This window comes from Haliotis asinina, chromosome 15 (genome assembly GCF_037392515.1).
Source record: "Haliotis asinina isolate JCU_RB_2024 chromosome 15, JCU_Hal_asi_v2, whole genome shotgun sequence".
In the NCBI taxonomy this organism is placed as follows: Eukaryota; Metazoa; Mollusca; class Gastropoda; order Lepetellida; family Haliotidae; genus Haliotis; species Haliotis asinina.
This window is the reverse complement of record NC_090294.1, coordinates 37,251,579-37,267,733: the sequence shown is the minus strand read 5'-3', so window position 1 is coordinate 37,267,733 and position 16,155 is coordinate 37,251,579. Positions and strand designations below refer to the sequence as shown.

The window sequence follows — 16,155 nt, the reverse complement described above, 5'->3', positions numbered from 1 at the left end:
ATGTCATCGGTTCCCAGTTGTGCAGGTCGATGCTCTTGTTGTTGAACACTAGATTGTCTGACTCGATTATTGACTCGATTATTTACATATTTATTTCTGCCATATAGCTGGAATATTGCTGAGTGCAGCATAAAACTAAACTCACTCATCTGCATATAGAACTCCAGGTTGACCCTATATGCTTTGGACCCATGGAAATCCTTGATAGAGTTGGTCCTGAGCGACCCATGCTTGTCGTAAGAGGTGACTTATTGGAAGGGATGGTCAAGGTTGGTCACGTGTCATTTTATCCCAATTGCATAGATCAGTGCATAGATCTTGGTGTAATGTTAATGTGCATTTTACGTTGGTATATCTTGGATGTCCTTTGCTTCAGGTTCTATGTTGAATCCTTGCGATGTATGGAAGTAAAAGGGAGTATATATGGAGACAAGTGCTTGATTGAAGATTTCCATGTGGCCCTTGAGAGCTACCTAGAGGTGGCAAATGCCACCTCGATGTTTAAAACAGATCAATGCTCAGGTATTGATTTATTATATGGCTTCCGTTTGCTCTGTAGAATATAAGTTTTGTCATTTGGTTTGTTGGTGGAGGGACAGCCTAGGGGTGAAAGTGTTTAATTGTCACGTTGAAACCAGGGTTTAATTCCTCATATGGGTACAATGTGTGAAGTCCATTTCTAGGGTTGCCAGTTGTGATGAAGCTGAAATACTGCTGCACATGTTCGACTTACTCCTGTTTTGATTAGTTGAAGGTCAACAGCATCACATGATTTTTTTTCGCTTTTTTTGTAGAGTGGTAGTTTGAATTTAGTTTAGTGACACATATGATATTTTTGGTATAGCTTGTGAAACATTAACAATATATCTGAAACAAAATGTAACTGCTTCTGGGCGCTGCCAACACCTTGGGAAGATGAGACCTGTGAAGATCCAGAGAGAATTGGTCTTCAGCAACCTATGCCTTTCATAAGAGGTGACTAATGGAATCTGGTGGTCAGACTGGATGACTTAGTCATCTCATGTCATCATATCCCAGTTGTGTAAATTGATGTTCATGCTGTTGGTCTCTAGATTGCCTGGACAGACTCCTTTATTTACACACCTGCACCATATGGCTAGAATATTGTTGAGTGCAGCGTAAAACTAAACTCACTCAATTGATGAAGACCAAGGTCCTGTTACTGTCAAACACTGTACACAGATCTAGAATTTGAGTTAGGTTTGATTATGTTCACAGATAGCATAAAGAACTACACATCACAATCTCCACTTTGTGAGAACCCTGAGCTACTGGCCACCCTGGCTAATGTGTCTTGTATGCACCACTACACCAGTTTCGGGGGAGGCTGCAGGTGGGTGATTTATTGTTACAGTATTGTGGATGTATGTGTCTGTATTCTTGCAATATTGTGGATGTGCGTATAAGTTTTATTTTTGCAGCATTGTGAATGTGGGTGACTGTATTTTTGCATCATTGTATTTGTGTGTATCTGTTTATTTGATGCAGTATTGTAATTGAGTGTAAAAGTGTTATTGTTGCAGAATTGTGAACAGTGTATGTGTGTAACTGATTGTTTTATTGTTGCAGTATTTTGGACAATGTGGCAGATTGTGTATTGAGTCTTCTGAACACCTCCAGCATCCACTGTTGCCATGATGTAATCAAGAAGGCTCTCATTGCCAGAGCTGATATCACTTCCCAAGCTAACACCAATTTCTCCAACTGTCCTTATACTCCTCAAGGTGATAGTTAATAACCATCCTCAATGAACTCAAAATGTATGGAAAGTCACATTACACATGTTATATTGCTGTTACTGTTTGTGTACCACACACCTTTGTGTTAGCAAATTTGTGTGACATGTTATGTTTTATGATGCTAGTATTTTTGGAGATATGAAATTGCTTCATTTGATCTATTCTTTCAAGTTTATTTGAATATTTAGTTTTCTTACAACCATGAAAGTGTTTGCAGTGAGAGTCAAAGTAACATAAAAGGCCATATCTAAAATAAATAGCTGCTTAAATTAAAACAGAAGGACTAAATGGATAAAAAGGGATTGCATGGCAAAGAACGAGAAAGGTTTGAAGGAGAAATAGCTGTAACTCACTCGGTGAATGGTTAGTACTGACATCTTCTTTTCTTCCTTCCTACAGTCACTACTGTAATGCCATCATATACTGGATATCCGCATGGTGGCTCAACAACAATGTATCCACATGGTGGTTCAACAACAATGTATCCACATGGTGATTCAACAACAATGTATCCACATGGTGGTTCAACAACAATGTATCCAAAGGATGGTTCAACAACAATGTATCCACATGGTGGTTCAACAACAATGTATCCACATGGTGGTTCAACAACAATGTATCCACATGGTGGTTCAACAACAATGTATCCACATGGTGGCTCAACAACAATGTATCCAAAGGATGGCTCAACAACAATGTATCCAAAGGGTGGTTCAACAACAATGTATCCACATGGTGGCTCAACAACAATGTATCCACATGGTGGTTCAACAACAATGTATCCAAAGGGTGGTTCAACAACAATGTATCCAAAGGGTGGTTCCACAACAATGTATCCACATGGTGGTTCAACAACAATGTATCCACATGGTGGTTCAACAACAATGTATCCAAAGGGTGTTTCAACAACAATGTATCCACATGGTGGCTCAACAACAATGTATCCAAAGGATGGCTCAACAACAATGTATCCACATGGTGGTTCAACAACAATGTATCCAAAGGGTGGCTCAACAACAATGTATCCACATGGTGGTTCAACAACAATGTATCCAAAGGGTGGTTCAACAACAATGTATCCAAAGGGTGGTTCCACAACAATGTATCCACATGGTGGTTCAACAACAATGTATCCACATGGTGGTTCAACAACAATGTATCCAAAGGGTGGTTCAACAACAATGTATCCACATGGTGGCTCAACAACAATGTATCCAAAGGGTGGTTCAACAACAATGTATCCACATGGTGGCTCCACAACAATGTATCCAAAAGCTGGTTCAACAACAGACTATTTATGGATGACCACACCCTCATACCTACAGCCAATGCAGCCATGCCCCACGGTGGACCCAGTATCCACCCTGTACACATGGGCTCCCTACTGCTATCACAGCGGCTTCCAGCTGGCCAAACACCAATCTGACAACATGACGTGCAGGTACTTCAGTAGCCTGTTAGTCTTCGGTAGACCCACACAGTTATAACTGATCTTCAGCATCCAATGTTTGTCATAATAGGTGACTAGCAGGATCCGGTGGTCACATGTCATTATTTACCAGTTTTGTAGATTTGTACTAATGCTGTTAATCACTAGATTGTTTGGTCCAGACTTGCTTATTCACAGACTGCTGCCATATAGCTGGAATATTACTGAGTACAGTGTTAAACAGCAAACACATGTAATAAATCACATGTATTAGTACCTTAACCAATCATTGTCACAACCTATACAGCTGACATGTTTAATCCATGGTGATCCATGGTCGCAAAGAGTGTGTGAAAGGCCCAGTTGAATTTCATTATGTTTAGAAATGTGGACTTAAAATATTGAACAAACACTATAGATAACAACTATTTTTCATGAGTATGGTATTTTGATACACATTCTTGAACCATTGTCAAACAGGAATGTAACATGAAGTAATCAGATTTCTATAAACTGAATGCAGCAAAGAAAACATCATAATTAAAGTAATTGGCAAGGCTGTAAGCTGATATAGCCAGTGAGTTGAGAAAGGCCTTCCACACCTTTCCCTTCATCAAATTCGCTCATTGTTTTTATAGAGGTAGGATAGTGATTTAATTGTTTGCTCACCACCATACACATAAAGCCCATTTCTGGTAGACCTTATGTTTGATATTGCTAAGATCTTATTCAGTCTGTCTTTCTTTCCCAGCTTCTACACTGATTTTATCAACTGCATCACTCTAGTGACCAACTACAACAACTTCAACTGCAGTGTCAATGACATCATCATGATGTATCAGCAGAATGCTAGCATGTTTGACCTCACCGACTTGAACCATACAGCTTGCACAGGTAAAGAACTGTCTCGCTGGGTACTGTGTAGATAGAACAGCCATTGGCATTTCAGTATATGTTGCTGTCTTGTTGGGTATTATCTAGATTGAGCAGCCATTGGGATTTCAATATATGTCTCTAGATTGAGAAGCCATTGGGATTTCAATATATGTTACTGTCTTGTTGGGAACTGTCTAGATTGGGATTTCAATATATGTTACTGTCTTGTTGGGTACTGTCTAGATTGGGATTTCAATATATGTTACTGTCTTGTTGGGTACTGTCTAGATCAAGCAGCCATTGGGATTTCGGTAAATGTTACTGTCTTGTTGGGTACTGTCTAGATCAAGCAGCCATTGGGATTTCAGTAAATGTTACTGTCTTGTTGGGTACTGTCTAGATCAAGCAGCCATTGGGATTTCAGTAAATGTTACTGTCTTGTTGGGTACTGTCTAGATTGGGATTTCAGTATATGTTACTGTCTTGTTGGGTACTGTCTAGATCAAGCAGCCATTGGGATTTCAGTAAATGTTACTGTCTTGTTGGGTACTGTCTAGATCAAGCAGCCATTGGGATTTCAGTAAATGTTACTGTCTTGTTGGGTACTGTCTAGATTGGGATTTCAGTATATGTTACTGTCTTGTTGGGTACTGTCTAGATCAAGCAGCCATTGGGATTTCAGTAAATGTTACTGTCTTGTTGGGTACTGTCTAGATCAAGCAGCCATTGGGATTTCAGTAAATGTTACTGTCTTGTTGGGTACTGTCTAGATCAAGCAGCCATTGGGATTTCAGTAAATGTTACTGTCTTGTTGGGTACTGTCTAGATTGGGATTTCAGTATATGTTACTGTCTTGTTGGGTACTGTCTAGATCAAGCAGCCATTGGGATTTCAGTAAATGTTACTGTCTTGTTGGGTACTGTCTAGATCAAGCAGCCATTGGGATTTCAGTAAATGTTACTGTCTTGTTGGGTACTGTCTAGATTGGGATTTCAGTATATGTTACTGTCTCGTTGGGTACTGTCTAGATGAAGCAGCCATTGGGATTTCAATATATGTTACTGTCTCGTTGGGTAGTGTGTAGGGTCATTGTCACTGTTGTTTTGGGTAGTGCATATGGGTCTTGTCACTGTCTTGTTGGGTAGAGGGTAGGGTTGTTGTCACGGTCTTGTAGGAAAGTGGGATGGGGTGTTGCCTCTGTAGTCTTGGGTAGTGGTAGAGGTCTAGTCACTGCCTTGTTGAGGAGTGGGTTGGGGTTTTGTCATTGTCTTGCTGTTGTATATCAATGGATAGAGTTGCTGGTTTGCTGTTGTGTGCTTGTAGAGACAGAAACTAGTGTTTTTGGAGAATGCCACTGGAGTGAATTACTTGATCTATAGCCGCTGTCTTCCTGATGTGTGTGTCTAGGTTACATCAACAGAATCAAGTAATATTTGAACAGAAAATGTCTTGTGGAATCTGGCCAAATGTAACGTGTTATATTTGGGATTACACTTTCTCAGCAAAGTACATATTGTTAATCATTATGAGGTTGAGTCACAATGAAAATTCGAATGTAACATCAAATATGGCTGATTGGGTGAATTCACTGACTTAGCTTGCTGGTGAGTAGGTACCTGACCCTGAATGTGTGGGTTCGAACCTCTGTCTGTGCTTAATCAACAATACTACTTGAATCTCTGATTTACTAAGAAAATGGTATCCCAAACATAACTATCGATAATCATGTCTCTGCTCTGAATGTATATACAAACACATATGTGTCATCTAAATTTATTGACTGGTGTCTGATATCCAGTGACTTTCTGTGTTCTTTTTAGTGCCACCCCTGGAGATCCGCAGCCCCATGAACCATTCAGTGTGTGCTGATGAAGTGGTCACAGACTACGTCTTTAAGTATGGCTGCAGGAACTTCAGCAAGGAAAACATCAAATATGTCACAACATCCAACTTCTGCAGGTCAGTTGTGACCAGCTGTCTCCAACAATTGAACATATCGAAGGGCAATACCACCCATATCACATACAACTGTTGTTGTTTTTTGAAAATATTCCTTTATATTAACATAATTTTTCATTGTATTAGACAAAGTCTAAACCCGTGAAGGTCCAGGGTGGAATAGGCCTTCAGCAACCCACGCTTGCTATCAAAGGTGACTATGCTTGTCGTTCGATGCGACTAACAGGATTGGGTCTTCAGGCTTGCTGACTTGGTCGACACTTGCCATTAGTTTCCAGTTGCGCAGATTGATGCTCATGCTGTTGATCACAGGATTGTCTGGTCCAGACACAATTATTTTCAGACCACGGCCATTAAGCTGGAATAGTGCAGCATAAAACTAAACTCACTCACTCACTCGCTAAACACATTTTTTTTCTTCGAAAGAACCATACCAAGTTAAAACTTAATTTTTTAGCCATTATATTCTTATGTTGGTGCATCTCATGACAAGGTTCTTATATTATTTTATTCATGCTTACAAAGTATTCATATACTGTTAAAGCTGGTAGAATAGTATTGTGGTTAAAATGTTTTTTGCCATTTCAAAATCCCATTTTTGATTCCATACATACTTACAATGTGTGAAGCCCCTATCTGGGCAAAAAGCAACATAAAACTGAATTCACTCATCCATATGATCTAAAGCTACAATAAGCAATGTATAGCTAAGATAAAAACTCTATCTACAATAAATGATCTGTAACTAAGATAGATGTTCTATAGCTGTGATACATGATCTGTCACTACATGTCCTGTCTTTCTGTGTGTACAGGAAGGTTGCTTCTACCACAGACTGCATTCGGAACATGATGGCCTCCTTCGGGGCTACCTGTTCCAGAGAGGAGGCTGGACGTATGCTGAGAAGGATCCCTCGTCTCGAGTACCTTGGATGTGTGGACGAGTGCCACAAAAGTATGAGAACTGTCTTAAATATTCACCTTCTTTCTGCATGTGTAATCTCATTATCAGTGCTGGAGGCACTGGTGGACTTTTACTATACACTAAGAAGCATATTTGGCACAATTCCAAGTTGCGTATTCTACCTTACTGAGTTCCTAATTATCAGCTCCATGGTTAGGAGGTCATCAAACTGTCATGTTGAACTCCACATGTCATGGGACGGTAAAAGTAGCCTAGTGGTTAAAGCGTGTGCTCATCACGCCAAAGGTGTGGGTTTGATTCCCCACGAACCCATTACTGCTGTCCCTTGTAATTACTGCTGAAATATTAATAAGAGTGATGTAAAACCCACCTCACTCACTCACCCACTCGCTCATGATTGTTGATGTCACTAGATTGTCTCATCTGTCGTGTATCTAGAACATTGCTGAGTGCGGCATAAAACTAAACTCACTATTAATGTGTGATGTCAAAGACTGGATCTCAGGTTATGTGTTGTGGTAATAGAGTGGTCTTCCTGCACTATGTTAGCATGTCATTGATTTGAACCTGAGGTTTACCTGAATATCATCCAGAAGGGAGAGTTGCTGACTTGTTTCAAGTGGAAGCCTGCCCAGATGCTTAACCTCTCTTAACCTCTCCCATATCTCCATTATCTTCAACTGCCTACAACATCAGACTGAATAGCTGGAAGAAATTTAGGGATATACATTGGTGTTAAAAGCCCATCTGGTCACTGATGCTGATCTTTGTTTGCAGACTATAAACCAGACTATGTGAGCTCCTGCTCTGCCTACTCTCCCTTGACCCAGGAGCTGTCCTTGTGTTCAGACAAGGCTGACATGATCCGTGGGGCCTCCTCCCAATATGACCAGTGCAGGTAAGTGGTGAAAGTAAGACAGTAGGGTAGCCTTGTGGTTATAGTGTTTGCTTGCCATGCTGAAGACCTGGGTTATATCCCATTTCTGGTGCCCCCTGATATTGCTTGAATATTACTAAAAGCAGCATGGTACATATTTGAAACTTCTGTAAATTTATTGCCAATAGAGAAAGCATGTTAACAATGTTTCATGTTGATCAATATGGGAAGGTCAACAAAAGAAAATAGTTTTGTACATTAAGAAAGGCTGAGTATGTTCTTAAGAATTACTGCCCCATTTAAATGCATTTCTAAACAACGGGGGCAGTGAGGTAGCCTAGGGGTTAAAGCATATTGCTTGTCATGCTGAAGACCCAGGTTCAAGTCCCATACGTGTACAATGTGTGAAGCCCATTACTGGTGTCCCCAGCTATGATATTGCTGGAAAACTGCTTGGAGTGGCGTAAAATTCAATCGCTCACTCTTGACTACAAATTAACATATTTATTCAAGAGTTGTTGTTTTGTAGTATAGACAGGATGCCAAACCTAGCAGACATTGTCATGTTGTGTGTGTGTTGTCAGCATCTACTGGCCAATGTTGGTCCGTTGCATACAGAAGAGACTGTATGAGGGTGGGGCTGTGTGTGACGGCTACAGCGTAGTGGGAAGACTCCGCAACAACTCAAAACTTCTGACAGAAAAGAAACTTGAGAGCCTGTACAATTGTCATGGTAAGCTGTTTGCTAGAATGTATGATGGATCATTATCCTGTGGCCTTTTCAAACTTGGTATATATGTTATGTCATCACTATCATAAAACTGGAACAACTCAAAGTGCACTATTTCTTCCTCTGACTTTTGAATAGGGGTGATGGGTAGCCTGGTTTTTAAAGTGTTCACTCATCACGCCAACAACATGGGTACAAATGATACAACGTGTGAAGCCTATGTCTGGCCTCTCTGGCCATGATATTGTGGGAGTGTTGCAAAAATCGGTGTAAAACTGAACTTGCTGACACTTCTGAAACTTTTTCAGACATCAAGTTCCCCTCTGTGTGTGAAGAAAAGGATGTAATCTCCATGGCAGTAGATGCTTGCAATGTTGACATGAAGAAGTGTGGGTAGGTAGAATCTTACAGCAATACAGACTGAAGCCTAACTTTATGTGACATCAGCATTATTCCATTGTTATAGATCTCATCAATATATGGATGAAATGATGCCAGTGTGAGAATAGAGGGAATAAAGGTGGGAATGAACCTCAACATCACATTCTGTATCACTTAGTGAGTCAGTCAGTAATTATGGAGAAGCTTTCTTAACATGAGAATCATTAGTGAATTTGTTAAATTTTAGCTAGATATGTGAGGTTGATCAGAGAGTGAGTTCATCAACCGTGATAAGATTAATACATCAACCTCATCTATTCTGTGTTTGCTTACTCACTCACTCACTCACTCACTCACTCACTCACTCTAGTGTTTGACTGTTTCAGACAAGAAGAGATAGTTACACAGTGTGTACAGTCCCAGTTTGGCAACAAGTCTTACCCTATGTACTGTTCATGGTCACAACTCCGCAGCAATGTGCTCTTGGTGCTTGGCGAGCGTGGACACAAACAGTGTTCAGGTCTGGCTTAAGTTGTCGTATTGCTCAACCCTAACACAAAATGTGCAGACTGATGCAAAACACTTGAATAAAATACACTGATGATTTGTCTTCATGAATATTAGATGTCAAGATGTTTGTTTCATCCTGTCATTTAACCATTTGTCTTTCACTAAGTCTATGTTAAGGTATGAAATTTTTAACTTACCTTACCATAGGTCTTATGCATATTACCTCTAGCTTCGCTAAACGAGATCAGACAGTCGTTGATTCGCCATCCCCTCGATGGCTACCTCATGTAATCTACGAATGTAGTCACGGAAGTGACGTGATCTCTCCACTCGCGCGAGAGCGCAGAATCCAAAATTCACTTTTACCTTTAGCGTTCGTGCGAACGGACGTGTTGGTTTGCAGTTTTTTTTTTTTGTTCCTACTGTGTGTAGTTTCAATAAAGTTGCTACTCCTTGGTAGGTATGGTTTGTATCCCCTCATTATGTATCAAAGTCAAGTCATACAAGCATTTAATGTGCTTACCTTGCTACCTCGTGTTGTTCTTTTCTCACTCAGGCTTGGCTTGGCCATGTCGGAGGTGAGAACGACATGGCGTCCATGAGGGTAGTTCATCTTGTTGGTGGTTTGCCCGTCATGTTTCTGCCCATGCTTGGTCATTTTCACTTGTGTTTTCGGTATTTAGCATACTTTTTTCTGCCATGAATTTCAGCGTAGCGAAGGCAGCCATTGTGGTTGTTATTTTTCGCTGCCCCGCACTTACGGGTGTGCCTATTTTTTACGTAGGGGTGCAACTACTTTCTACATTTTTATGTAGGGGGTTTTCCTCCTAGTATTGTATTAACATGTCGTCAAGTCGTGGTTTCTTGTCTGTTACAGTTCTGTGTATGACTCGACACTATTGTACTGTCTGCAAGGGGCAGAAATCAGCCAAGGACCCACATCCCTGGTGTCCGGATTGTGCGTCCGCTGTTTGTTCCATCGATAGTCGGTGCCTACACTGTCAAGCGTTATCTCTCACCGATTTCAAGACCTTTTTGGCGGTTCGGAGGAAACGTTTTACGCAACGTAAGAGAAGAATGTCGTCGCCAGCGTCTTCCTTGGGATCCTTACCTGACGACCAAGATCTACCACCGCCTTCAATACCACTATCAACGCCGAGTGTGGAGCGCTCATCTATTACGCCGGCGCGCTCCTCTCCAGAGCCTACGCGTTCGGACGCCTTTGTAGATTTATCTCACCCGGATGCCTTATCCCATCCTGAAGTTCAGAGGCTTCTGCGATCTCTCTTGACGCCGGGCGCTGCTGTACTCCCTACCTCGGTATCTACACCTTTACCAACGACAGCGCCTAGACTTACGCCAGCGCCGTTGCCTGTACCAGCGCCTCTGCCTGTCCCGGCGCCACTGCCTGTCCCGGCGCCTTTGTTTACATCAGCACCGGTGTTTTCGTCAGCGCTTATTCCGACGCCAGCGCCTATTCCGACGCCAGCGCCTGTACCAACGCCAGCGCCAATATTGTTGCCGGACCCTGCTCCTATAACTACGTCTTATCGGATCCCCAGAGTGTCTCATACGCTGACTAAAGAAGAAATGTTACAGCGCCAGCTGGATGAAGAGCGCGCTCGTCGTTTAGAGGCTGAGCGCTCCCGGCGCAGATCTCGTTCTAGGTCCCCGAAGGGTCGGCGCTCTCGTTCTCCACACCGTAGCAGGCGCCGGCGCTCCCGGTCGGTTTCCCGCTCTCCAAGGCGCTCCTTAGAGGAAGACTCACGTACCAGAAGTAGACGTAGAGTGCGATCTCGGTCAAGATCACCACGACGTCTCTCTAGATCCCAGCGTTCGCGATCGCCGGAACCACTGCGGACTTCCGGCAAAGAATTTAACACTAAGAACTCTGCTTCCAACTCGAGTCAGCGACGAGAATCAACCTCTATTTCCTGGGAGGAACACGAGGAACAGTTCTTTTGCCCAGACTATGAGGAGGAACCTGGCAATGTTGGTGATAGTGATGGCACCTATCTTCCCTTAACTGCTGTCTTTGAGTGGATTGCCGACAGATTACCGGACTGTCCTTCCCCTTCTTCGGATTCAAACAACCCGGCGTCGATTCACTTGACTCCTGAGTTACTTATTCCACCACACCCTATGGTGGCGGATGCGATTACTTTGTTAGACTCGGACTTTGCGAAGTTATCCTTAAATCCGACCATCAAAGCGTCGAAGTCTAAGAAATCAGATTATAAAGTGCACAGTCTGGATTTTGCCGACAACGGGGCGGCGCTAGACGATTCAATTAAGAGGTTGTCAAGTTCAACTCCATCATCTTACAGAGTTCAGGATTCAAAGTTAGCAGCTGTTGATACTGAACTGAAACGTATGCTTAAACCTATCTCGGCGCTTGCGTCAGCCACCTCCGCTGCAGCCTTGGATTTGTCAGAGGATAATGCCTCGAGGGTGGATCATTTAACTACCATTTTTGCTTGGCAAGGCAGAGTACTCCATGACCTACTTGGACACTTACGTGCGGCGCTAGCCATGACTACTACTATGCGCCGATCTGGATTTTTAGATGCTTGTTCTTGGCAAGAGGAATTTAAACGTCAACTTCTTCGTGCACCATTTACGTCTAAGTTCCTCTTTGATGAAAAGATACCGTCGGTGTATAAACAACATGCCGAACTTACTAACACGGAAGTGGCGCTGTCAACTTTCGAGGCCTTGGGCTCTGCATTTCGTGGCCGAGCCAGGGGTAATGCCAAGAAAAGATATGTACCCAGGAGAGAGTCGATCCGTTCCTCGTTTGGGAGGGGACGAGGTCGTACCAAAGACTCAGATGTCCAGCGCAAGCCTCAAGAACGTGGCAGGGATGCCCCAGCTACGTCCGGTCGAGGTAGGGGCAAGCGTCCCTACTCCGGCCGCTGAAGCCATGGACTACTACGACTGGGACCTCCCACCCCCAGTCGTACCAGTTCATCCGACCCCTGTAGGTGGGAGACTAGGGATCTTCTGGGCCAACTGGACATTCCTGGAAGACCCGTTTGTTTGCAAGATCCTGAGAGCCGGCTACAAGCTACCACTAGCCAGAGCTCCGCCGTTGACTACCACTCCCCTGTCACGAGGGTACTCAATAGATCAACAGGTACTTATCCTAGAAAACATCAACATTTTATTAACAAAACATGCTATAGAGATAGTGTCAGAACCCCATCTCTCCCCGGGGTTCTATTCACCCATCTTCCTGATACCCAAGAAAGGTTCCACCAAAATGCGGATGATTCACAACATGGCGACTTTCAACAACCTGTATTTAGCCGAGCCCCCGCATTTCCGAATGACATCACTGGATCAGATCCGAGCCAAATTGTCACCCGGAGCTTGGATGGCCAGCCTAGATTTACAGGATGCTTACCTGCACGTTCCTGTATTCCCACGCCACAGGAAGTTCCTGCGTTTCATATTCAACGGAGTACACTACCAGTGGCGAGTGCTGCCGTTTGGAATTTCTACGGCCCCGTGGCTTTTCACTCGGGTCACACTGCCTGTCACCCGGTTTCTGCACCTCCGGGGGATAGACTTCGATCCTTACATCGACGATTGTTTTCTAAATCACTGCAATCCTCAGTTGCTACGCAAACAACTGGACTTCTCCACACGCCTACTTCAACAGTTGGGATGGATTATCAATTTCGAGAAGTCGCAACTGAAACCAACGCAGGAGTTAACGTTCATTGGGGGGTTGTTCCTGACTCGGCTCAATCTAGTCAGGGTCCCTCCCGATCGATGGCAGAAGATTCTCGCCTTTACGGATCGAGCTCTGTCCCTACCTCTCACCCTCAGAGAATGGCAGTCTCTGTTGGGCTTGTTGACGTCGGCGCAGGACCTCACCCTCAGAGGACGGCTTATGCTGCGCCCACTACAGAGGTTCCTATTACCATTCATTCGAGAGAACGACCTCCAGTCGTCATTTCTTCTACCCCCGCACCTGCATCAGTACCTCAGGTGGTGGACGGTAGAGTGGAACGTCTGCGCCGGTGTTTATTTGACAAACTTCAACCACGACCACGAATTGTTTGTAGACGCATCCCTCTTGGGATGGGGTGCTCATTTGAACGGCCAGACAACCTCAGGGCTGTGGTCAGACGCCGAAAAGGAGTGGCATATCAACAGCCTGGAGATGCAAGCAGTCATCCTAGCGGTTCGCCACTGGCTACCGGTCCTAACAGACTCCAGACTCCTGGTAGCGTCCGACAATTCCACGGTCGTGTGGGTGATTCACAATCAGGGTACAACCAGGTCCAAACAACTTCTGGACCAGATGTTCCTGTTAGCGGATCTGGTAGACAGCAACGGCATCGTGATCGCGGCTCGTCACATTCCCGGCTGCAAAAACATTCTGGCAGACGCCCTGTCGCGCCCCGGCAAACCATCCCCGACGGAGTGGATGCTTCATCCGGACGCATTTCGCCAGATTTGCTGGCAACTCGGGAGACCACTGGTAGATCTTTTTGCCACCAGTTTCAATCACCAGTTACCAACGTACGTATCTCCCGTGCCGGATCCACAGGCGTGGGCAGTCGACGCGATGTCTCTATCATGGGAAGGACTGGACGCATATGCGTTCCCTCCTCCAATTCTTCTCTCGGATGTAATCGCCAAGATCAGACTGACGCAGAACCTCCGACTGCTTTTGGTCGCACCTTGGTGGCCAGCCAGATCGTGGTTTCCCGATCTTCGACGGCTCGCCAGCGGAGACCCTTACAAACTTCCAGAGTGGTTGCATCTGCTTCGACATCCACACAGTCGACAGCTGCATCCGGATCCACGGCGATTCCATCTTCACGCATGGGTCATCTGCAGAGAGCATTAAAGGCTAAGGGCTACTCTGCGCACGTGGCGAACGTTATAGCTCGCGCGCATAGAGTTTCTACCCGTTCTTTATATGACGACAAATGGCGCTCTTTTGAGAATTTTTGCACACGAAGATCTCAAGATCCCATGGCAGCATCTCCTCAGTTTGTGGCACAGTTCCTTCTCTACCTACGGAACTCTAGACATCTCAAAGGCAGTACCTTAGGCACCTATTTGTCAGCTTTGAATTCTGTCCTTGCTATCAAGTCAGATTCACAGATCTCCAAGATACCGGAACTTATTGCGCTTCTCAAAGCTTTCAAGCTGGAAGACCAGAAGACCAAGTTTCGTCCTCCAGCTTGGGATCTTAATGTTGTCCTTCAACATCTCAGAGGGCCGCCGTACGAGCCATTAGAAGAAGCCTCCTTTGAACATCTTTCCAAGAAGACGGTTTTCTTACTATCATTGGCAACAGCGGCTAGAGTCAGCGAGATCCATGCTCTTGACGTTACTCAGATCCGATTTGAACAGTCAAGACACGGACGTGCTCATTTGGGTTTGCTTTGGGATTTTGTGGCTAAGAACCAGCTTCCCGGGCAGCCTAACAGGTTATTCTCCATCCCTCCTTTGTCTACGATCTTGGGTCATCATGACTTGGAGGAGGAGCTGCTATGTCCAGTCAGGGCTCTCAGATGCTATATTAAAAGGTCAGCCTCTAGGAGACGATCCCGCAAAAGGTTATTCATTCCCTTTGCCGTGTCCTGCAAAGGTGAAGTAAACAGAAATACTATTGCCCTCTGGCTCAGATCGACTATCCTGGCGGCCTATGACGACAAGCACCTGCCTCATCCGGTAGCAAGTAACCCGCACGAGATCAGGGCCTTGGCGTCTACGATGGCCCTCCATCGGAACTGCACAGTACCGCAGATCATGGAGGGCTGTTTCTGGAGGTCATCAACTGTCTTCGCATCCCACTACTTGAGGGACTTGGCAGTTGAAGACGTGGAGGGATTACAGTCATTTGGTCCATTGGTGGTTGCTCAGCAACTTACCCGACCATCCGCCCATTAGGTAACTACACTTCTACTTACCTTTGGTCTTAAGATTAACCTCACCCCCAGGGTGCGTCGGTTTTTCTTTGGAGTTCTATTGGGTTGCTCTTTGTCCTGTTCCAGGTATTATCCTGAGACCGTTGACATTGGCTTTCCCGAGTTCTCCTGATGCATGTGCACTGTTTGCTGAGGGATGGTCCTCTGGAGTCCACACCACCATCCATCTGTCGAAGCCATATGCATAAGACCTATGGTAAGGTAAGTTAAAAATTTATTAAAATCTAAATATTTTAGATATTTAAATACTTACCTTACCATAGGGCGGTGACTCCCTCCCAACGCTGGATGCTCCTCCCCACTTTGGACTCTTCGGACCTTCCGGTTGACGGTAAAAGTGAATTTTGGATTCTGCGCTCTCGCGCGAGTGGAGAGATCACGTCACTTCCGTGACTACATTCGTAGATTACATGAGGTAGCCATCGAGGGGATGGCGAATCAACGACTGTCTGATCTCGTTTAGCGAAGCTAGAGGTAATATGCATAAGACCTATGGTAAGGTAAGTATTTAAATATCTAAAATATTTAGATTTTAATAAAATTACAATTGCTTCAGTTCTAAGATTTTTTTTAATGGTGCCATGGGATGTGTTGTTCCGATCATCTTGATGGCTGCTTATTGCCATGCAGAGTTCTGATAATGAATTTAATCCATGTTCAACCTGACTGTTACTCCATAAACCATTCCAATGTGAAATGCCTGCTTCAGTTGGGCTTTCCTCCAACACTTGGTGAACTTATTAGATTCAATCAGC

The 16,155-nt window shown here is 44.2% G+C and overlaps 1 protein-coding gene across 4 annotated transcripts in view; it reads left to right on the top strand.

Moving 5' to 3' along the window:
* LOC137265185 (uncharacterized) overlaps positions 1-16,155 on the top strand; it is a 124,929-nt gene that overhangs the window by 73,319 nt on the left and 35,455 nt on the right. For all 4 annotated transcript variants that reach the window (XM_067800528.1, XM_067800525.1, XM_067800526.1 and 1 more), the window contains 11 exons: positions 377-522; positions 1,240-1,354; positions 1,591-1,745; positions 2,160-3,201; positions 3,941-4,083; positions 5,886-6,024; positions 6,839-6,978; positions 7,726-7,846; positions 8,410-8,558; positions 8,864-8,948; positions 9,323-9,456. In XM_067800528.1, coding sequence (XP_067656629.1) covers positions 377-522; positions 1,240-1,354; positions 1,591-1,745; positions 2,160-3,201; positions 3,941-4,083; positions 5,886-6,024; positions 6,839-6,978; positions 7,726-7,846; positions 8,410-8,558; positions 8,864-8,948; positions 9,323-9,456 — 2,369 coding nt within the window. The remainder of the gene's footprint in view (positions 1-376; positions 523-1,239; positions 1,355-1,590; positions 1,746-2,159; positions 3,202-3,940; positions 4,084-5,885; positions 6,025-6,838; positions 6,979-7,725; positions 7,847-8,409; positions 8,559-8,863; positions 8,949-9,322; positions 9,457-16,155) is intronic.